Source organism: Tenrec ecaudatus, chromosome 6 (assembly GCF_050624435.1).
Source record: "Tenrec ecaudatus isolate mTenEca1 chromosome 6, mTenEca1.hap1, whole genome shotgun sequence".
Taxonomy (NCBI): domain Eukaryota; kingdom Metazoa; phylum Chordata; class Mammalia; order Afrosoricida; family Tenrecidae; genus Tenrec; species Tenrec ecaudatus.
Genome location: NC_134535.1, coordinates 149,195,271 through 149,219,135, shown reverse-complemented (window position 1 = coordinate 149,219,135; position 23,865 = coordinate 149,195,271). Strand labels below are relative to the sequence as shown.

At 46.0% G+C, this 23,865-nt stretch overlaps 1 protein-coding gene across 1 annotated transcript in view; it reads right to left on the bottom strand.

Moving 5' to 3' along the window:
* Window positions 1-23,362, bottom strand: part of FAM171A1 (family with sequence similarity 171 member A1) — a 173,108-nt gene extending 149,746 nt beyond the window's left edge. The window contains exon 1 of the mRNA XM_075552330.1: window positions 23,196-23,362. Coding sequence (XP_075408445.1) covers window positions 23,196-23,292 — 97 coding nt within the window. The 5' untranslated portion in view covers window positions 23,293-23,362. The remainder of the gene's footprint in view (window positions 1-23,195) is intronic.
* Window positions 23,363-23,865: the final 503 nt, after the last annotated feature.

Here is a 23,865-nt window from a genome sequence, read left to right as displayed (position 1 = left end):
AAAGGCTATGGGGCTCCCGCCCCCCCATGCCCCCCAAGGCCAAGGAAGGGACCCAGGTCTATCATGGGTTCTTTCTCTAGTAGTACTTCACAGGAAGAAAAGCTGAGTGGGCCGAGGCCCCCACTGAACCGGCACCACCCCACCACTTAGAAACGCTCTCTACTAAACTCTGCTTCTACCAGAGGTCCTCCTACCAAGACCAGGGCTCCCGTTGTTGAAAAATTGTCAACAAAGGCTAACTGATAGCATGTGGGGAAGAGCTGCAAAAACCATCAGATCTGCCCTAAATCTCTACATGACATACCCACTCTTTGGGGGAGCTCTGAAGTTTCAAGAAATTCCCCTTTTTATACCCAACAAAGCAGTCTGGTGTACGCAGCACTGCTTCAAATATCCTCATTTCTGTAATCACTGTTTATAAATGTAATAACTTTTTAAGGCTATTAGGATCCTTTGAAGGAGCCACAGGGGTGAAGCGATTGCTCTTTGCACTGTGAGCCATAAGGTCCACAGTTCAAAAGCACCAGTCGCTCCTCTGGAGAAAGACGGGGCTTTCTACTCCTGTAAAAGGTTATACTCTTGGACACCCACGGGGGGACCCTGTCCAATAGGGTTGACTTGATGGCAGCGAGCGGGGTCAGGAGGACCCTTTGAGGAACTGACTCAATACACTGATGTCTCAAAAGGGTTAATAAAGCATCCCAAGTAACTTCTAGAAATGGTTTAAGCACCAAGATGTTTTCAATCTTGTTTGAGTGTATCAGTGCTTGCACCTGGCCTGGCACATAGATACAGGCATACCTCAGCAACATTGTACTGTTGGCTCGGAGCCAGACCACCGTTAAAAGCTGGCAACAATGCACAAGCCACACAACTGTTCTTGTGTTCCAGTGCACACGAAAGTTATGTTTAGACCACACTGCAGCCTATTAAGTGCAATAGCATCATGAAAAAGTTTCAAATATTGTGAGGATGGCCAAAATGAGACAGAGAGACCTGGCATGAACACATGCTATTGGGAAAACGGCGTCAACAGACTTGCTCAACACGGGAATGTCACCAGCCTTCGATGTGTAGAAAGCACAGCATCTACAAGGTGCAGAAAGGCAAGGAACAGTAAAGCGAGGCCCGGCTGCACACTTGGGTTGTTTTAGCGAGAACAGGTTTTGCAACACTCCCATAGAAGCTCCAGCTTTGCATTTCCAGTATGCAAATTATTAGACTTTGGAAGGGTTATGTTTATTTTCATTGCTCCCCTTTCTCTCTGCCTCGGCTCCCCACCCCCCCCCACACACACACACCATGCATGGTTTATCTGGTAGGTATGTGACAGAACAGTATATTACACGATCAGACACTATTTATTGAGAAGTAATTAGGTCATGTGACACATTTGAATAAAATACCATAGAAAACTATGAGCTTGTATGGAAACACTGTTGAAAATCAATATAAATGCAATGGTGAAACCTCAACTTTTATATCTAAAAAATGCTTCAACATTCTTCAAGACCTGAAGCCATTTATATATGGAGAATAAAGCATATGCGCTGTACACTGTTTATCAATGCATTCTGATCAACCATGCCCATCAAAATGGCTAACACTATAAAGGCAACTGTCACCAAATTGTGATGAGAATGTGGGGTACATTCCGGGTGGCAGCATAAAATGATACAACCAATTTGGGGAAATGCCTAGCTGTTTCTCCTAAAATGACACATCCACCCGCCCAGTGTTTTTCCCCAAATAAATGAAAGCTCGTGCCCACTGAAGACTTTTTAAATGCCATCATGTTCAGAGTCAGGAACTAGAAACAACCTGCGGCTCCATCAGTAGGAGGAGGGATAAACAAGCTGCGGAATGTCCCTACAGTCGAATGAAACCCCAAACCCCAATGCCATTGAGCTAATCTTCTTCAGCAGTAAAAGAGATAAAAAAAAAAACACAAAAAAATGACTGATACTTGCAACCACACAGTGGGGCTCGAAAACACTCTGGCGAGTAAAAGCAGCCAGGCACAATGCAGATAGAGGAAATAATTACATGCCTATAAAGGCCGTACTTCTGGTGGAGGAATAAGAACAGTGGTGCTGGGGGGCTGAGGGGGGGTGGGGCGGTGTCAGGGCAGGGGGCAGAGTGGGAAGGGACATGAGGAAGCTTTCTGGGGGTGATTTTTATCTTGATAGGATTCTGAGTTGCACAGGTATATGTACATCAACACATATGTTTCCTCGTATGGAAGATTTCCTAAAAGAAAAATGAATACTGAACACTAATTGTATGCATGCTTAAGTATCTGGGGAGAAAAAACAGTGATAGCTGAGCCATGCTTTAAAATGCATCCAAAAATATGACTGATGGTGGGATAGAATCTATCCCACAGAATCTAAATGGTGAATGTCAGTGTTGACCATTCGCCATTTTTGTACGGCTGACATTTTTCATAAAATTAGTTGATAGAAATCTGTGATAATCCCATAATACTATTGTTTAAAAATTAAGTTTCTGGATCATTGTCTAAACAAAAAGGAAACAAAACTTTTTGTTTTGATTTGAAAGCGCAGAAAAAATTCAACTTGTGCAAGTAAATTCAAATATCAAGCCCATGCTGGCATTTCACGCTTACTTCAGAGTAAATAAAGCCTCACTTTACGCCAGAAGAGGAACCAGGGCATCTCGTGATGCACCATGAATCCAAATCTACCCAAGTCGCTGTTTAAAAACCCACATCCTTCTCTACCCAGGCTCTTCAATTACGGGGTTCTATCACTTTTCTCTTATCAAGAAACCAGCTTGCCAAATACTAATGGGCTTTGAACACAAGCCAGAAGATTCCCCCAGTCCAGCCGGGTGTAATTCTACATCCCACCCTACTCTATCAAAGAGCTCATGAGTTATTTGTGCAAATTTCTTCTCTGCCCTACACATCTAGATCACACACCAAGTGCAGCGCTCTGAACTCCAGAAATGATCAACTGGAGCTGTTACCGGCGGCTTTCCATGGTTCCAAAACCAACTTGCACTGTCAAGTGGGTAGATGTTGACCTTCCTTCATAAAAAATACTACCTTCACCTTTTATGAGCTCCATATTTATCATGGTAAAATGCCATGGTAATTAAACTAGTATGAAATCATCATTTATTTCCCCCACCATACAGAAATATGCCGTGTGAGACTGAAAGTAGACTGCCTAGTGTTACATGGTGGACCTCACATCGTCGCGCCTCACATTCCTACTCCATAAAACACAACTTTTACTCACTTCCCATGATCCATCTGGGTACTAAGCGCCCTCATCTGGTCAAGTCCTTAGCGCAGTACCCCGCATGTAATAACCCAACCACGCTCACTGCCATCGATGTGACGCTAGCCCATAGCGACTGTATGGGACAGGGTAGGGCTGCCCCTGCGGATTTCCAGATCTGTCGCTCTGCAAGGGAATAGAAAACTGCCAATAAAGTTACCTGAGGAGTCTTGGTAGCACAGTGGTCAAGCGCTCAGCCTCTAACTGTAGCCCACCCGCTGACGGGCAGTCCGCTTCGGCCAAATTACAGCCTTGGAAACCCTCATTGGCAGTTCTCTGGCCTTCTGTGTCAGTGTGAGCGGGAATCAATTCAACTGCAACTGGTAAAGGTTCGCTAACCATTGATATTATTATCAATTCCCTTCTAGGTGCAGGAAGCTGAGAATGCTGTTTCTATTACAAGGATCTAACACTAAGAAGAGTGATATCATGAACATTTATAAACTTCACTTCCAGGTTCTCAAAGACAAAGCCTCAGTACCTCTTGTAAGGACAGCATGGCATTGCATCAGGTGTTGATTGACTCGTGGGGACCCCGTGTGTCCCAAAGCAGAACTGCCCCCACAGCTTTTTCTTGACCGTAATCTTAGGGGCAGCAGTTCACCAAGCCTTTCTTTTGTGGCTCCTCCGGGTGGGTTCACACCACCAACCTTTGGTAAGTAGTTGGACACCAACCACCTCCCCCAGCGTCCCAATTCTACGCTGCACCACGTGATGTCTCCACATGTCGGAATTGGCTTGATAGAAACAACCAACAACGGTGTACACTGCCTTATGTTTTCTGCCCATGTCATAACTTCAAGTCCTCAGGGTGAGAAGAGACGGAGAAGTCTCGGGTCCAGAACCTCTGTCCAGGTCTGCAAGAAAACACTCTAGTCTTCTCCTTCCCTGCCCTTCACCGCCCCGCTGGCAGGGGAATCTGCGTCTCCGTTCCTTCTGTCTGTAGGAAATGTGAAATGTGTGGGCCGTCCTCTGCTTTTTTTCTATGGTGGGCAGAATGCCCTAAGCCCTGAACCCTGGGCCGATAACACATTAAGTGGCTGAAGACAGTAGAGTCCTTCATGGTGACAGGCCTTACAATGGGAGATGGCCCTAGATTATTGAGGGACACAATCTAAGCACATGAACTGTTCAAAGCTCCTTAGAAGCTCAACAGTCCCAGAGGGCGCTCGCTGGTTGAGATCCGAGAGGCACCACAGGAGGGAAAACCTGGGAGATTCAAGTGTCTGCAAACCTCTGTGAGCTATTGTGAGCTTGGCAGTGGGATGGGGAGTGTGACAAGGAACGTGTGCGGTTCTCAGAAGCTCAGACGGGTTTCCACTGACAGCTAGCCACGAAACAGGATCGCAGACCTACAACTCAAGGACATGAAGCAGACCAACAGCTCCCATAGGCCTGGTGTTTTGTTTTTTTTTCTCACTTTTGTTGTGAATTCATGAGGTGAAGGTTTCCAATTACGTTAACATTCAACAATCCATACACCTTTCCTTTCCTCTAACTCACTGCAACCCCCTCAGTAACATCCCATTTCTCCTGTGTTTCCAGTGTCCATTCCTCCTTCTTTCCGAACTCTTTTGAACTTTGTTCTTGGGTAAATGCTGCCCTTTTGAGCTCAAATAATTGATTTTTTTCTAAGGTGTGCATATCTCCCCAGTGTTACTCTTCCTCCTACAGAACTAGTGTTTGGCTGAAAATTGAGCCATGGGGATACCAAAGGGCCACAGTCTCAGGGATTCCACCCATCTCAGATGACGCTTTAAGTCTGGCTTCTTTTATGATTTTGAGTTTTGTTCCACATGTTTCTTCCACTCTGCCCACGACCTTCAGTTGTCAGAGACTCCTGTCAGAGAAGTTGGGCACCATCTAGTTCTTCTGGTCTTAGGGTCATGGAGACTGATGTTTACATGGTCCTCCGTCCACTGGACTAATGATTTCCATGTTGCTCTCCTTTTCTCTGGATGGGCAGAGACCAATAGTTGCAACCCACTCGTGCCACTCATGATCTTTTAAGATCACAGTTGCTACTCACCAAAGAAGTGTGTAAAACATTATCTTTGGAGACTAGTAATGTCAATTCTGGTCCACATCTCGAAAAGAGATATAGCCCTGTTGGGTTTGGGTCTTGTAGGAGTCGAAACCTAGACTCACCTGAGTGATGCCGAACCCAAACTCCTATTCTTTGGAAAATGTGAGATCCTACTGGGTGGGATTTCAGCTGTTCAATTTATTAAGGCTGCATTAGAAAACTAATGGCAATCAATAGTTCTTAAAAATATCTGAATATCAAAAACAAAGATCTGTCTTCCTTTTTTCTCTAGATCAAATAATTTCTGAGACTTGATCATTTTTGTGCAAGCATTGCCTTCCTTTGAAAAATATTCCTGGAGTTTCTCCATCTGGTTGACTCAGCTCACCCGATCTGAAGCTGAGCCTGTGATGACCCCGGATGAGGTGGGAGAGGACAGGTCGCTGCAGGAGGACTGTGTGAGCTCAGGCCACATTCAGCAAATGCCATGGACAAACAGCCATATTGCACAGACACCACCACTGTGTCATAGGGAGCCAACCGACTTGATTTTGAGTTCTCCTTTCAATGTGTTCTAGAGGCCATTCCCACTGCCATAAAGTCAAGTCCACCTCACAGGACCCCCTTAGGACAGGGTAGAACTGCTCCTTCGGTGTTATGAAACTGTACATCTCTGTAAGAGTAAACAATTCCATCTTCTTCCTCTTGTGACTGATGGGTTTGCACTGTCAACCTGGAGGTTAGTGGTCCAATACTTAACCTAAGACCAAATATAAAACCTTCAAAGTATGTTCGTCCCCTTTCTACAAGCCATACATTCATTAGGGCAGCCCCAAATCACCCTAGCAGTATTGATAACTCTGATGGACTGGATTGTATATGGGGAAATGCATATTGGAATCCTAGGCCCCTCTGCCTGGGGTCGTAATGCATCAGTTGAGGTCATACCACTGTGGCACTGGTGACATAACGATCTGCATCGACACAGAAACAAGCTCCACAAACTGAGGAAGACAGATGTCGCATGGTGATCTACAAGAACCAAAGAATTCACACTGCTGAGACTCCGATTGAAAAGGCAAGCCTCCCAAACTGTCAGAAACTCACTCACAGAAACGCCACTCACGAAGAATCTTTCTGTTACAGTAACAAGAGGAGAGACCTCGAGGATAAAACCCAGGATAGAAACCAGGTCATACTCTCGACTCACTTTTTAAAACATCGTTTTATTGAGGTATAGTCAGCATATTATAAAATGCAATAATTCATATTAAGAAGGGTGTGCAAGCATCACCACAATCCACTTTTGAACATTTTCTTCCTTCTTGTACCCACTGCTGTTTACTGCCCACTTCCCCCACCAACCTTCCCTCCTTGCCCCCGGTAATTATTCATCCAGTTGCTATCTTCCTAGATCCACCCGTCCTGACTTACACAGAAAACCATACAAGACAAAGACAAAGAAGAACCCAGCAACAAGGACCAAATAAAACAGGGGGAAAAAAACATCAAAGAGAAAGCAGAAAATATTTTAAAAACACAAAAAATTCAAAGGGCGATCTAGTGACAAGGTGTGGTGGTCCAGCCCAAGGAGAGCTGCTAAATCCATTGTACAATGTTCTGTGTCTGAAATTCACATTCCTAGACTAGGTCAGTGAGGATTCATCAGACACTCACTCAACCCATCAACAGACCCTGCAAATGGATTTTTGGGGTTCCACGGTCATCCGTAACATTCTGCAAACTGGTGACTAGAATGCAGGCTCTGGTATCATTTCCCTCCTCCAGGTTTGGAATTTAATGAGAAAAGGGATTTTTATATGTGTGGGGCATCCTTTCAGATGACAATACATGAATCGCTAACTTGCACAGCTTTGAAACCTAAGTGACTGGACATTAGGAACACAAACCCTGAGGCTTGGAGAGAGTTAAGTAACATTCATTTAAAAGGTAGAACCAGGCCTGGTAGACCAACACATGTCACAAAACCAAAACAAAACATAGCGAGAGAGCGTGAAAACAGCAAGAATATGTTGGGCCGCCATGCAATGGGCACCCTAAAAGCAATAGATCAGAACCAAACCAAAGTCCAACGACCACCAATTTCCTAACCCTGGGACAGCGATTGCATCTTCTTCCACTAGGGTATTTCAGTTTTAAGGTCAAGGGCGTATTTTAGCTCCTTAGATATGTTACAAGAGAGTTTAAGGTAAAGCTCAGTTCACTTAGCGACTTCGGATGTAGGCTACGAAGGTGTTGCACACCTGGAAAGGACAGAGGCAATGTCTTAGTTGTCTATGATGTCCTCTGAGTCACCAGGGGCTGGAGAGAAACTAGGTCACAGTGCCCAGCTGGGAACAGAATACTGGGCATATTTTCTCAAGGGTGGTTGCCTAACGTGGTTTACCAACCATCAGAAGTGACATCAATCGCCTTCTGCATGGCAGACACTCACCCTCCTCCTCTGGACCCACTTTCCAGTAAAGCTCACTAGTAGTGGGTCTTGTAGTAACGTTAGCTCATCTGCTGACTTGCCTTGACTGCAGTGCTCTGCAGTACAGCAGGAATTGATTGATTTTCTACCTCTTCCCACAACATGGGAAACTGACCCATCTAGAGTGGGGCCACCTCTCTTGAGGTCGATTTTAAAATTCAACTCACTCATTACCTGACTAGCTTTCTAATTTCTAAAGGACTTAGTTTTTTAAAAAATTAAGCTAATTATTTCATATATTCTATTCTGGTACTTTATTATGTTTAACCCATAGTTAAAGTCTGAGAAAGTCTTTTCTTTTGATCTAAATTTTGTGAGCCTCCTTTTGACCTTTATTTCATCAGAAAATGTATCCTCAAGTGAACCATTAATTTAAAAAAATAAATGAACGAAACAGGGCCAAAGACTAGTTAGTCTAAGTTACATGTGAATTCAGCCTTTCTGGAAAGACAAATTTTCATTAGAAGCAGTCATGAATGACTTTTCAAGGAGAGATTTAATCTACAATTGGGTTCTAAAGAAACCAAATCATAGCATTGCAGTATAAGGAACATGGCCCTCATCCATTGAGCCAGGGTTGCCAACCACTGTTACTGAAGTCAGAGGTCTCGCGAGGAGGACACATCTTCTGGATCCAGGCTAACTTTGACCTAAGTGCAGTGTGCCTGGTGCAGCTCTACTGCACTTGCACTGAACATCTCTTCCTCAGTACAAATTCAACAGTTTTTCTATTCAAATTTTGACCTAAAAAAAAAGTAAGTCTAAACAAATGAGAACATTCACCTGAGTTGGAAAGAACTGAGTCATTCCTTCATATTAAGTTCGGGCCTCTCTCTAGTGGAATACACATCTTAAAAGCAACCAAACAAAATGATAAAAGAATACAATGTGCAAATGGTTAAGGGCTGGGCTCCTAGCTGAAAGGTTGGCAGTTCGAACCCAACAAGAAGTGTTTCAGAAGACAGGCCTGTGATCTGCCCCTGAAACTCTACTGTAGAATCCCACACGGGTTCATCATGAAACAGAATCATCGTGCCTAACAATGGTCACTTCCAAGGCATTTTTCCCGAAGGCATTTGTCACTTCCCACATGTCCAAGATGGTGAAAGTTCTCTTCACCAGCTTTGTATGTATTTATGTGAATTTTATGGATGTATGTATTTATGCGTTATACAGAATCGAGTTCAAATATTTGACAACTATATTAAGTTCACAGCTTCCTAGGGCTATGATGACAAAATACCACTAAGTAGGTGGCTTTTAAGAATGGACATTCCTGTAGGGCTGGCCCCAATCCCACTATGGTGACACTAATTCTACCTTACAAATATGCCTAGACCAGAGCATGTACACGGGTACAGATAAGAGCTTACAACACAGGGAATCCAGCACAAATAACCCCCTCAGGACCAATAATTAAAGTAGTGATACCAGGAGGGTAAGGGGAAGGTAGGGAGAGAAAGGGATCACAATGATCTACATATAACCCCCTCCCAGGGGGACAGACAACAGAGAAATGGGTGAAGGGAGACATCAGACAGTGTAAAACATGACAAAATAATGATTTATAAATTATCAGGGGGTTGTGAGGGAAGGTGGATAGGGGAGGTAGGGGGGAAATGTGGAGCTGATACCAAGGGCTCAATTTTAAAGCAAATGTTTTGAAAATGATGATGGGAACAAATGTACACATGTGCTTGACACAATGGATGCATGTATGTACTGTGATAAGAGCTATATGAGCCCCAATAAAATTTTTTTTTAATGAGAACATGATTCTGAAAATTCCAATTTCATATTTCTAGCTCTAGAACTGTGAGACAATAAATGTCTGTTATTTATAATCAATTACAATAGACATTCCTTATCTCCCAATTCTAGAAGCCAGTAGTCTGAATTCAGGGCCCTGCTCCCTCTGTAAGCTCTGGAAGAAGATCTCCATTTGATCTCCCTATCCAACTTAAGTAACAGAGAGAACTCTATCGAGTCATTTCTGAGCTTATTAGAGCTTCGACCAGCACTGGAAATCACTATAGCACCAAGGTTGCCCACTTACTGCTGTAGATGCCTTAGAATAATCAAACTTAGGAGATCAAACTTGGCAGCATTTCCCCAGAGATAAAGTACAGAAGGCAGGAAGAGATAGGAAAGCAGCATTCAGGGTAATGGTAAACAGAGGAAGAAAATGGAAGAGTTCTTTTACATCAATGTCACCATGCAAAATGTAGGAATTGTTGAATAGGAAACTAATTTGCTCTGTAAACTTTCATCCCAATCAATCAATCAATACCTCTCTCTATTTCACACACACACACACACACAAACACACACACAATCCTCCATGGAGTACAGTTCTGATACCCATGGAGTTGTGATAATTCAGAATGCACAACAATAACAAAAGAAATCGTTATACATTTTCACCTTTCTGAAAATATGGATCAAATATTAGTACGATAACTCCAAAAATAGTATTAGCCTTTTTTTTCACATGTCAATAAATACAGGTGAAGCTTAAGGGGGCGGGGGGGAAATACTTGCTTTCTTTTCAGCTTTTCCTGAATTTTTTGAAATGTAAGGAAGCCCTGGGGCATAGTGGAATTTGAATGGGCTGCTAACCTCAGGGTCAGCAGAGGGAACTCAGAATCTGCTTCGTGGAAGAAAGATGTGGCTGTGTGCACCCATCAGGATTGACAGCCTCAGAAACGGACTTGCTATGAGTCATGGCAATTGTTCTGGTTTGGGTTTGGTATCACCTTACGCGCCTGCCTATTAATTGTGCACCTGAAAGTTGGGCCACTGAGTGAGTTCACGTCTAGGCCTGAAGGGGATCTAAGGACCACTGTTTCAAAAGGTCCACCAGTCGCTATCAGACCAGTGAAAGCCTGATCTTTTGCACGGTTTTAAGTTGTGTTCCACATTTTCCTTCTACTCTTATCAAAGCCCTCCTGTGAGTGGTGAGCAGTGGTAGCCGGGCACCATCTACTTCTTCTGATCTCAATGAGAGGCTGGGACTCGAGTGCTTCATTAGTCCCTTAGACTACTTGTTCCCAACACCGAGGATTGCTAAGCGGCATTTGGCAGGAGTTTGGGATATCACCTGATCCCTTTGCAGATGTGCAGCCTGACTCTGGAAGAAATGCAAGGGTCTTACTGATACACCTTACTTATGAACAAAAGAAAAGCGACAGCCCACTGATCTCCTCTGGCAGAAAAACAGCACTTTGTTGGTGGTGAGGGGGGTTTTACAGGTTTTCCCTGTGCTGGTGCCACATGGGCAGAATGTTGCTCAATCCTGGCTGCAAGGTCTCCATGTACTTCTCTTCATGTCTTCCACAGCTGGGTTCCAAACATGGCCAGCTGTACCATGACCTTGACAAGACATTGAGGTTAAGGCTGTATCAGTTTCCCACTGAAGCTGTAACAAACCACTAAAAACAGAGTGTCTTAGAAAAACGCAAATTTATTCTCTTACTGTCCCAGAGGGGAGACGGCTGAAAACCAGCTCAAGTTAAGACGTCGACAGAGCTGTGTTCCTTGGTAGAGTTCTAGGGGAGAATCTGTCTCCTTGTCTTGCACAGGTTTTCAAAGTCCGCCTGTATTCCTTGACTTGTGGCTCCATCCTCCACCATCAGAGCATGCCATTTCAAATCTCTCTCTGACCCTTAAAGGGTCTTCCTATAAAACACTTGAGATTACATTAGACTCTCCTAGATCATCAGTAACAATCTCAAGATCTGTAATTTCCGAAGTCCCTACTGCATGAACAGTACCGTGTTCACAAGTTCCAAGGATAAGAAATAACTTCTTTGTGGTTGCTGTTAGCTGTCTTCAAGTTGAGCGCAATGGAAAGAAACACTGCCCAGGCTGCCCCATGCCCATGATCAGTTGCAGAATGAACCTCTGTGATCCACAGGCTAGTCACTGGCTGGTGTTGGGAAGCAGGTCATCAGGCCCTTCTTAGTCATTTTTTTGTCTAGAAGGCCTGCCAACATCTGTTCAGCATCTTAGCAACAAGCAAGCCTCCACATGGATATGTGGTGAGCCCATCTTGGGGGTAACCCCCCCCCCAAAAAAATCAACCAAACTCACTGCCCTTGAGTTGATACTGACTCATGTTGACCCGACAGGATAGAGCAGAACTGCCACTATAGGTTTCCAAGATTATAACTCTTTACGGGAGTAAGAAGCCTCATATTCATCCGGAAGAGAGGCTGCAGGTTTGATTGCGGCCCAGTTCAGTTCGGCTAGCTGCCCCCCATTTAACCAGAATGCCACCAGGGCTTGGTTATTAGTCTAGCTACCACAGGGCCTGCATGCTGGAGAGCCACGCGCCCTTAGGTCACTTTCCTCACCTCTAGGAAAAGGAGGGTAAACTCGATCTCCAAAACCTTCTAGCTCTAGAACGTGTCATATAAATGCATCTCCTTCATCTCCTGACTCTAAAAAACCCACCAAACCCACTGCCATCGAGTCGATGCCGACCCATAGAGACTCTGCAAGTCAGGGTAGAACTGCCTCCTTGTGTGAATTTTAAGACTGTAACCCTTCACAGGAATAGAAAGCCCAATCTTTCTCCCGAGGAGCATCTAGTGGTTTTGAACTCCTAACCTTGTGGGTAGCAGCCCAATGCTTTACCGTTATGACACGATGGATCCTAAAAACCAAACCCACTACCATGAAGTCGATGGCAACTCACAGTGATCTTATATACATTTTCCAAGGCTGTAAATCTTTATGGGAGCAGACAGCCTCATCTTTCTCCTGAAGGTGGCTGGTTAGGGTTGAACAATCAACCTTTGGGTTAGCTTAATACCTGACAGTACCATCAGAGCTCCTAGATGGACACTACCCAAAATATCTCAAACTCACTGCCAGTAAGCCAATTCTGACTCAGAGCGACTCTACAGGACAGAGTAGCAGGGTCTCTGGATTTCTGAGACTGTATCCCGGGAGCAAACACCTCATCTTTCCCCCTGCAACGCATCATAAAGGAGAGATAACCCAAGTATTCTCCAGAAATTGAGTCTAATTTACAGAGAGGGCAGGGAGGTACGTCAGCTGGGCAGTGGGGAGTTGAAGGTAAACTCTCCACATAAGAGCTCAGTACCTTTTTGTGCACCCGGAAGTATGAAACACGAAGCACTGAGGCTGAGTCCTCCACACAGCCTCCGGGAGCACTTCATCTTGTCCAGGAGTCCAGTTAATGAAAGACAACGGCGTAGTTGTTTGGAGAATAAACTTGGATCCGAGAGGAAGAGGAACTGGCAAAGCAGGCAAAGAGTCCATCAGAAGTAGGCGGAATCCTTTCAAATATGCTGATGGGATTGTGTGTTTAAGCAGACTTACCAGGGAACCTTTTCTGAAGTGCCTAATTGCCTCAACGTGTGCTTATTTACCAGTTTGATTTTTTTTTTAATATAATGATTTTCTTAATGTAGGGCAACACTTTGGGGATGAACTGTAGAGTAGCCTTAAATAACGATTGGCCTGTCTGGAGTGCTGAAGCTGACTTTTAAAAATCTATTGAGACTACACTCAATTTCATTTGCTAGAACCGCAGATATTAGCTACAATGGAGGTCTTTAGAAATCTTAAGGTCATAATTGGTGAAATCAAGTAAAAATCACCGACTTATAGTAATTCTATCTAATTTGACCTATCACCTGTCAGTTTGTTGTAATGTGGTAGTTTGCATGTTACCATGATACTGAAGTTACACCACTGGTAGATCAGATTCCAGCAGGCTCAGCCCTGGCAGAGAGGTTTATGCAGAAGCTTCCAGATTAAGACAGACTAGGAAGAATGGCCTGGTAATTTAACCAAGAAAAACCTTTTGGATCATAACAAAATATTATCCTAATCACTTGCTTTGGATACCTTATCAGGAAGAATCAAGAGATTATTGTTGTTAGGTGCCATCCTGTTGGTTCCGATCCATAGCCATCTTAACCACAACAGAAGGAAACACTGCCCAGTCCTGTGCCATCCTCGCGTGAAATCTTTCCTTTACCTGAGTCCATGTTGCCGCCATGGTACCAATCCATCTGCTGGAAGGCCTTCCTCTTCTTCCCTGCCCCTATCTTTCTCCAGGGACTGGTGTCTCCTGACAACAACATGTCCAAAGTATGTAAGACATAGTCCTGTCATCCTTGCCTCTACAGAGCATGCTAACTGTACTTCTTCAAAGACAGATGGGCTTGTCCTTTGAGCAGGCCGTGGTACTTTCAATATTCTTCTCCAGCACCACAATTCCAGTGCATCGATTCTGCTTCAGTCTTCTTTGCTCAATGTGTAACTTTCACATGCATATGAGGTAAGGACCCGTCAGTCCTCAAAGTAACATCCTCGCTTTTCAACACTCTAAAGAGGTCTTGAACAACATATTTCCCTAATGCAACACGTCTTTTGAGCTCTTTACCGCTGTTTCCATGAGCACTATTGGACCCAAGCCAGACAAAATCCTTGACAACATCAGCCCTTGTCCCAGTTATCACCATGATGTTACCTATGGTCCAGTTGTGAGGATTTTGGTGTGTGTGTGTGTGTGTGTGTGTGTTTGTTGGGGGGGTAGTTGGTTTTTTTCTTTTAAAAATCATTTTATTGCGGACTCTTCCAACTCTTATCACAATACATACATACATCCATTGTATCGAGCACATTTGTACATTTGTTGTCATCATCACTTTCAAAACATTTGTTTTCTACTTGAGCCCTTGGTATCAGCTCCTCATTTTTTCCACTCCCCGTTTTCCCTTCCCTCATGAACCCTTGATAATTTATAAATTATTATTATTTTGTCATATCTTTCACTGTCTGACATCTTCCTTCACCCACTTTACTGTTGTTTGTACCCCAGGGAGGGGTTGTATGCAGATCCTTGTGATTGGTTCCCTCTTTATCTCCCACCTTCCCCTTCTGGTATCGCCACTCACATTATTGGTCTGAGGGGTTTATCTGCCCTGGATTCCCTGTGTTTCCAGTTCCTATCTTTACTCGTGTACATGCTCTGGTCTGGCCGGATTTGTAAGGTAGAATTGGGGTCATGATAATGAGGGGGGGGGAAGCATTAAAGAACTAGAAGAAAGTTGTATGTTTCATTGCTCCTATAATGCACCCTGACTGGCTCTTCTCCTCCCCGTGACCCTTCTGTAAGGGGATGTCCAGTTACCTACAGATGAGCTTTGGGTCTCCACTCTGTACTCCCACTCATTCACAATATGATTTTTTTGTTCTTTGATGCCTGATAATTGATCCCATCGATACCTTGTGATCACACAGGCTGGTATGCTTCTTCCATGTGGGCTTTGTTGCTTCACCACATTTGCTTATGTACCTGCTTTGTCTTCAGGCATCATGTCGGGAAGGTGAGCATCATAGAATGCCAGTTTAATAAAACAAAGTGTTCTTGCATTGAGGGAGTACTTGAGTAGAGGCCCAATGTTCATCTGCTACCTTAATGCTAAACTGATAAATAAATGCACAGAGATCTATTTGCACATCCTCATATATAAATGTATTTACATATGTACATGCCTTGTATTCAGACCTCTATAAGTGCCCTTTGCCTCCTAGCTCTTTCCTCTATTTCGCTTTACTTTCCTCTTGTCCTACTATCATGCTCCGCCTTCATTTGGGTTTCAGTAAGTCCCCTGAGTTACATTGTCCTTGATCAAGCCCTACCAGGCCGCTCACACCCTGCTTGCCATTGATTTTGGATCACTTGTTGTTCCCTGTCCCTGGGTTTGTTAACACCTACTTCCTCCCCCCCCCCTCCGCTCCTCTCTCCATCCGTCCCACTGTTTTCTTCTCCAGATTGTTTATCCAGCTTATCTTATCTAGATAGACCTGTAGAGATAATAATATGCACAAAAAAACAAGACAGAACAAAACAAAGCAACCAAAGAAAACAAATCAACAACAACCAAAAAAAACAATGACCAAAAAAAAGCCTATAAATAGTTCAAGATCTATTTGTTGACCTTTAGGAGTGTTTTCTGGGCGAGTCAGATGGGGCACCAAGCCCTGGCTCCAAAGTCTATTTTGGTATTCCCTTGGGACTTCCTTGCTCTGCTCCCCTTGCTGTTCTGTTGCACGCCCTTGGTGTTTTGCCTCAGTGTGGTGGGGTCAGATCAGGTACAATTCCCACACTGTGTTTCCAGTGTTGTCCCCTGTAGGGCTATAGGTCAGCCAGGGATGTCGTGTTTCATAGTGGGGCTGGTCATATGGTTTTCTCTGTGGATTGGCTGCTCTGAGTGGGAATATCATCCTCAAGGCTTGGTAGCCAGGATGTGATCCACTCTCTCTTCCTCTCCCTTCATTAACTCCCATGTACTCTGATCAGACATGCCCCTCTTCCTGAGCTGTAGCTTCAGTGCTGTCCTCTGAAGTGAATTCTTCTTGGGGGCGGAGGGACTAACCACATAGTTGGGAATGGGGCTGGCCCCTCAAGGATTTGGGTTTTCTTGACATTGAGTTGTGATCCATAATGAAGGCAGCAATCCTGGATCTCATCACAAGTGCTCACTTTCAGCCAGCAAGGTGTGGCATCTGCATATCAAAACTAATAAACCTTCCTCCAATCTTGATATCACATTCTTCTTCAAATAATCCAGTTTCTCTGAAGACTTGCTCAGCAGACAGACGGAATAAGTATGGTGAGAGGACATACACACCTTTCCCAATTTTAAACCATGCAGTACCCCCTTGTTCTGTTCACACACTGCCTCCGGACTCAGGTACAAGTTCCACACGAGCACAATGGAGTGCTCGGGAATGCCTTCTCAGGAAGGATCAAGAGGCAGGTGTGGGTGACCCTCGGCGAGCTGGATGGACTGGCGCAGTGGCTGCAGCAATGGTCTCACACTAGCTAGTGGTAGAGAAGCAGACAAAGACCCATTCTGTTCTTTGCACATGGCCTCAGCAGCAGCTACCTCTCCGTCTCTACTACCGTCTCAAAACTCATAGCATTTGGGGTGCGCAAAATAATTCCCATTAGGTGTCCCACAAAAAGTGAAGGGCAAGGTAGTTGAGATCATAGTCAACTCATCCATCGAGATCCCTAAAATAATTATTGTCCAACGCTTCCTTCAATACACAGTTCTATGCACGTATACTGTGCTATACACATATGTGACCAATCTCTTTCCAAATGCTTTTTTAGTAATTAGCATTACTTAAATCAGTACTTATAAAAGCAATAAAGGCATACATTTAGATTTACAGAAAGATCATTATTTGTTCAAAGTGAACTGGTAATTAAAGCTTTCCGTGTACATTTGCATTGCTTTAATTAGAAATGTATGCAACATCTTTCTTTCGCTTAGAATTTTATCATTCCCATTGGTGAAAAATCACCACTAGGATAATAAAATAATTGCTTACATCATCTCAAAGGCTTCATCCTAAGTTTCCTTGACATTGAAATTGATTCTGAATTGAGTTCTCACACCTGGGTCTCAATAAAATCCAGGCACGCTTACAAGTTTAAATCTTGAGATTTCCCCAGATATGAGTCTCTGAGTGTTATTTAAAAGATCAAAGATTACAGTCTTTGAGATGGATCAGACTTTAACATAAAGTAAACAAAACTCCTCCCCAGCAGACAAGTAAGCAGCCTCATGATACATTGTCATGACAAGGATGGCCATTGTCAAGGATTTCACTTGACTGGCATCCACAATCAGCACTCATGATCACAGTCAAGAAATCAAATAAGGTATTGCATGAGGAAAATCTGTTGCAAGACTTCTTTAAAGCGTTAAAAAGCAAAGAGATCACTTGAAAGACGAAGGTGCACCTGACTCGAGCCAGGGTATTTTCAAATGCTGTCCATGCATGCGAAAGAGGGCCAATGACTAAGGAAGACTGTGAAGAATTGATGCATTTGCATTATGGTGCTGGTGAAGAATTACTGAATATAGATGGACTTCCAGAAAAACAAAGCTATTCAGGAAGAATGAAAGGCAGAATGCCCCTTAAGTGATCCACTTTGGTGAGTAGCGACTGGAAGTTTTAAAAAGAGTGGCCATCATCTGAGGGACAACTCTTGGTCTCTCTCTAACCATGGGATAGAAACAAGATGGAAACTGAAGATGCAGGGAAGCAATTAGCCCAGTGGACTAACAGAAACATCAGTCGGCAGAACCATATGAGCAGAACAAGATGGTGCCTGGCTACCATTCCCAACTGCTCTGTAAGACCCTGAGTAGAGTGGGAGAAAAATGTGGATCAATACTCATAAATCTTAAGAGAGCTCAGGTTTACCTGGGTGGAATCCCCAAGACTGTAGCCCTTAGTCACCCTTTAGATCTGGAATGGAACTCACCCCCAAGGCTCGATTTTCAATCAACCTATCAACAGGAGGTCCACATACCTCAGAATGATCAACCATGAGAGATCAAAAGGGCAGCAATTGTCCACAGACAGAGCAAAGAGGAGGAGGAGGGGGAGGAGAGGGAGGAGGAAGAGCAGGAGCAGGAGGAGCAAAGGAAACAGGAAACATAGGGAGGAAGCAGGATAGAGGCTGTCTTGTGTGGGGAATGCAGTCAGTGAGATGAAACAAAATGTATATGGATTGTTGAGTGGAAAACTGACCTGCCTGTACACCTTGACTCGATTTACCATAAAAAGTTTAAAAGATTTTTTTTTTAAAGGAAGAAAAGCAGGGATGGCAAGACTTTGTTTCATGTCTTTGGACATGCTATCAGGCGAGAGCAGTCTGGAAAAAGACATCAGTCTTGGTAAAATAGGGGGTTAGTGAAAAAGAAGAAAATTCTCAATGAGATAGATTGACACAGTGGCTCCAGCAATGGGCTCAAACAGAACAGAACTGGGCAGTGTTGGGCAGTGTTTTATTCCCAGCAATGGGCTCAAACAGAACAGAACTGGGCAGTGTTGGGCAGTGTTTTATTCGGTTGGACATAGGGGCGCTCACTGTGAGTTAAAACTGATTTGAAGGCACAGCACCTAACAACTCTTAATATTGTGTCAGTATTAAAGCATGCTTCTTGTCTGATCTTCGTAATATGTAATATAACTTCATGATCTTTATAATGAACACAAAAAACTTACACCTCTGGCTCCCAACTTAAGGTGACTACATGACAGATGGCATAGAACTGTCCCACGGTGTTCCCAAGGCGATAACCTTCCTGGAAGCTGACTGCCACATCTTTCCCCCATAGAGCTGCTGATGGGTTTGAATTGGTGAACTCTGAGTTTACGGCTAAGTACTTTAAGCACTGCACCACCAGGGCTTATTTCAACAGATCCTAGAGGTTAATCACTGAAAACTGAGTTTGGCAAAGAATAGACCTCTTGCAGAGCAAAGAGGAAGCCAGCAAGTCAATGGCAGATCGTAGATGTTGTGCAATGAGCCAGTCCATTGTTAGAGAATATTTTGCTATTACATAATCAACAACAAAATAAGACCATGCCCTGGAAGGCTGGGCATGGAGTCCTCAACCTGACTTGGACCCCCGCCTTGTGGCACATAAATACTAAATTGGGCTTTAAAGATATCTCTCCAGAGAATATCCATCTGTACAGCTGACTGCTCTACACAGAGAACCTGTTCCAGTCATGCAGTTCCAGCCATGGAGCCTGTCACCTCCATGCAGTTTTCTCAAATAATGGCTCAAAATTAGTTAATACATTTGGATAAAAGTTTCTATCCAGTTAAAAAAAAAGAGGTGTGAAATCATTAACATTTCAGAGCAATTTCTAAAACATAGGTTGCAATTAGACAAAATATTTAATAAAAGCGTGCAATCGTTTTCTAGAGTTAGTCCATGGGGGCCTCGCTGTGACAGCTAACTGGCATTTGAAGGTGCTTGGCAAACTGAGAAGTAGCCACAGTAAAAAGGAGGCTCTGAGACCAAACTTTACCTTTTTGTCTAGGACATTTAGTTTCCTCAGATGCTGTTTTAAGGATTCATTTCCTAAAGTAGGTGTCAGTTAGTCCCAAGAATCTAACTGGAATATATTCAAGGTTTCTAAGTAGTTTTTCCGGAGTAATTTCCAAGTTTTGTTGATGCTTAACATCTGTGCGTGCAGTAAAATGTTATGTTCAATATGAGTAAGTAAGTTTCTCCAAGAAAGCAAGACCCTTAGAAATTGAACACTGAACACTTATTCTTGAAATGGATGCCAGTGATGATGACAGGCTACAGTACAATTATACACAGAAAGTATAGTTTACGTATAAATAAGGAGGCCTGGTGCCATAGCGGTTACACATTGGGCTGCTACTTGCAAGGTCAGCAGTTCGAAACCAGTAGCCACTTCTTGGGAGAAAGATGAGGCTTTCTACTCCTGTAGATTTAAAGTCTTAGAAACCCCTTAGGGGCAGTTCTAATCTGTCCTGTAGGATTACCATGAGTTGGGATCAACTCAATGGCAGTGATTGAGTGGTGCCGCAGGTTACACACTGAATGGCTAATCACAAGGTCAGTGGTTCAAACCCACCGGTAAGAGAGATGAGGCCATCTGCTTCACGATGACTCAGAATGAACTCAATGGTAGGTCTTCAGTATCTTACAGGACATACTGAGAGTAGATCGCATAAGATCAGTGTGTGCACAAAGGGTTTCCGCTTGTTCATGACCTTATGGACGGTGACTCAGAATCCAGTGGTGGTCCTGCCCAGAGAAAGTTCTGCCGATCTGGTTCTGCAAAGATAGGGCCCAAAGAGCCCTCTGATGCAGTGATACTGAGTAATTAATACATGGACAAAGTCAGCATCGACTCCCTGGCGATGAGTTGGTTTGGTTTTGGGTTTTACACAGTACGGACGATGTATTAGATGTCTTTGGCCCTTCCCTTCAACAACCATGAGCACTAACTATGTGCAAGGCAATCTACAAGGAGCTGCAGCAGAGACAAAGTTAAGTGACACAAGCATTGGTCTTCGCCCTGCACAGGATCGAAAGTAGTAGCAGGGCAGGCATAAGCTAAATAAGATGGTGAATAGCAAGATGCTATGAGGATTCAGTGAATCTTCAAATGTCAGAAGAGAAATTCTTCGGGCCCCTAACAGGGTGTAAGTTTGAAATCTGTGTGTCTTGCAGGGAGACCGAATCATACATTAAAAAATCACGGAAGTAATCCAGGGGAGCAAGAGTGTCCAAGACATTTGAACTTCCACTTAAACCGTCCCAAATACTAAGCTACTCCTTGTTGTGAGTCGTCTTGTAGTCAGTTCTGACTCACTGCAACCCACGTGCTCTGCGGAGAACTGCTCTATGCATGGTTTCCAAGGCCTTTGGGAAACAGATCACCAAGCCTTACTTCTGAGATGGCTCCGCATGGCTTCAAACCACCGAACTTTCGATTATGCCCCTGTCAGCAAGTTAACTGTGATGACGGCTAACCTATCTAGGGTCTGATGTTCCTCTAGAAGAGCAGCAGGTGGCTGTGAATCACTGCCCTTGTGGTCAGCAGCACCATGCTCACCAGTGTCACCCAAATGTAACCATGTGTACCAGCCAAGGACTTTCCCCAATTCCTGCTTGACCTTGCATGCACATCCTCATAGCCTGCCCAGTTCTCATCTTCTTCCCAGACCATCCCAGTCTGAGAGTTGAGTGACCTGATGATTTTTAGCACCAGGAGATCTGTAAAAATGTGCTATTACCCCTAATCATAGTAAGCTTTCTGAGTCATTTTTAAAACAAACAAACAATCTCTTCTCCCTGTTTTATAAGTGAATGGACTTAGTATCCTCCATGTATTTGTTTCAAGTACAAAAACAGTTGAATCTGTCCCTTGAAATGAATGAACTTATTTTTTCAGTGCAAGTTTCACACTGACTAAAATAGTTGAAAGCCAAAAGGAGCGTTGGTGATAGTAACTACAACTCAACATCGATGACCTAATGTCCTAAAGATTTGCTTCCTACATGAAAGGGATAGATATATGGGCCTTTTTGTTCTTGGTCAATATTCTCCCTTCCTTAATATCGAGCAGCAAATGTACACACAACCCAGAGGTCATTTTACACCAGAGCTACAGAAGGTTGCCAGCCAATGCTATAGCAGGAGATGGGTTTGAAAGCCTTTCGCTCCAAGTGTAGACTGCAAACTGAACCCAGTAGAACCTCCCCTCTCTGCCCCACGTCCAGGCACGCAGCGCTGTGGGCAGCACAGTGATGAGGGATGAACGGAGTTCAGTGGTACCCGGGCAAGAAGCTGCGGGGTCGGAGCGCTTCTCGCTCATCTGGCTCATGGGGCAGACTTTACAGGGCACAGACCAGTTCTCAAAAACAGCCAGAGCCCGGGGCTCTGGGGCCTCCAGGGCGGTCGAGAAGGAACTCCCTAAGGCAGCCCAAGCTAAAGCACAGTCAGGAGAGACCCTGGGCAGCTGTACGGTGGCGGATGCAGATGGTCAGCAGCGACAGCGGCTCAGTCACCCTTTTGAAAAGGCAGGCAGGAGAACAGCACCAAGGCGCCGTCACAAAGCATGCAAACCCTTGGGGGTCCTCCCCTCAAAATAAATCCCGTTTTAAAAAACAAAAGACAGCCTCAGGGCCATTCTCGGTGGCGACTACATGCCTCCCAGGGGTGGAAAGCCATTTGCAGAGGCCGAAGATTAGACAAAAGACATAGACTGGAGACATACAGACCTGGAAATGATTTTCTTTTTTTAAAGAAAAACAACCCACAAAACGGATTAATACATCATATTCCTATTTTTTTTCCCTCTCCTTTCGGAAATAATTCCAGGCCCTTGGGCAAACCCTGAGGTCTGGGAAGGACGGCCCATAGTGAGGTAGGGGGGAAGCCCCCAAACTTTCCCAAACTGCAGCAGGCTGGTGGCGGGCAGCAGCCAGGCGGTCCAGGGGCTGGGGGTGGGGAGCTCCAGGGGGTCACCCCAAGGGTGGTGGCCGTCCCCTAGCCCACCCGCCACAACAAAAGTGTCCAGCACAGCCCTCGGGCTCCGGCTTCTTGGATCCCAGCCCGGAAAGGGGAACGGGCGGAGGCGGCCCCACACACCCGGGCGACGGCGATGGTGCCGCGTGTCCCCCATCACGGCATAAAGGCTCGGGCCACCGGTGCGCCCAAAGGGGAGGACATCGGGCGCAGCCACACCAGCTGGTGCCACCCCCACGCCCGACCCCCCCCCACCCCCAGCCGATCGCCAGCATCTGCCCGGGCACCGCGGCGTCCCGGGCGGCGCCGCCCCCTCCGGAGCGCGGCGCGGGGGCTGCAGGCCCCGGGGCTGCGGCTGCGGCAGCGGCTCCGGCGGCGCCGACACAATGCGGCCGAGACCCTCCCCCGCCGGGCGCCCCCCGCCCGCCGTCGCCCGGGCTGCGGCAGGCCCCACGCCGACACAAAGCGCTTGGGCCGGCGGCCTGGCGCCCACCGACCTTGGGCTCCCGCGCTGGGCTCCCGCAGCGTTTTGGTGACCGCCTTCCAGACGTGGCAGCCCAGCAGGCAGAGCAGGAGCGCCGCGGACCGGCCCATCTCCGCGCCGCAGGGCCCCGCGCGGCGGGCGGGCGGGCGGGCGAGGCGCGGCCCCCGGGCTGGGCGCGGCGCGGCGCGGGCGGACGACGAGGACCCGCCGCGGCGCAGCGTCAGGGTCGGCCGGCCGCCGCGCCTCCCGCCATGGTGCCTGCTCGGCTCGCGCCGGGCCCGCCGCCGGATTGCACGCGCCCCCGCCCGGCGCGGCGCCGGGCTCCGCAGCCCCCGGCCGCTCCCTCCTCCGCACACCCGGGTGGGTGTCCCCCGCGCGGCGGCGGCTCCGCCGGCTCTTAACCCCTTCCTGCCCCGCCCGCTCGCCGCCCAGGCCCCGGCGGGCCCGTGGTGCCACCTGCCGGCCGCGGCGCCGCGGGGAGGCCGGGGGAGGGGCGGCCGGGCAGCCCGGTGCCCCGCCTGCGGGCACCCGCCGCGCGCGCGCGCGCGCCCTCCCCGCCGCGCCCTGGCCAGCGCGCCGAGCCCCCGGGCGGGAGAGATCTCGGAGCGTGCCCCTCAGGCAGCCCCAGCTACCCCTCGCCCGCCCGCTCCCAGACCCCGGGGTGCGTAGGGTGGGGTGGGGAG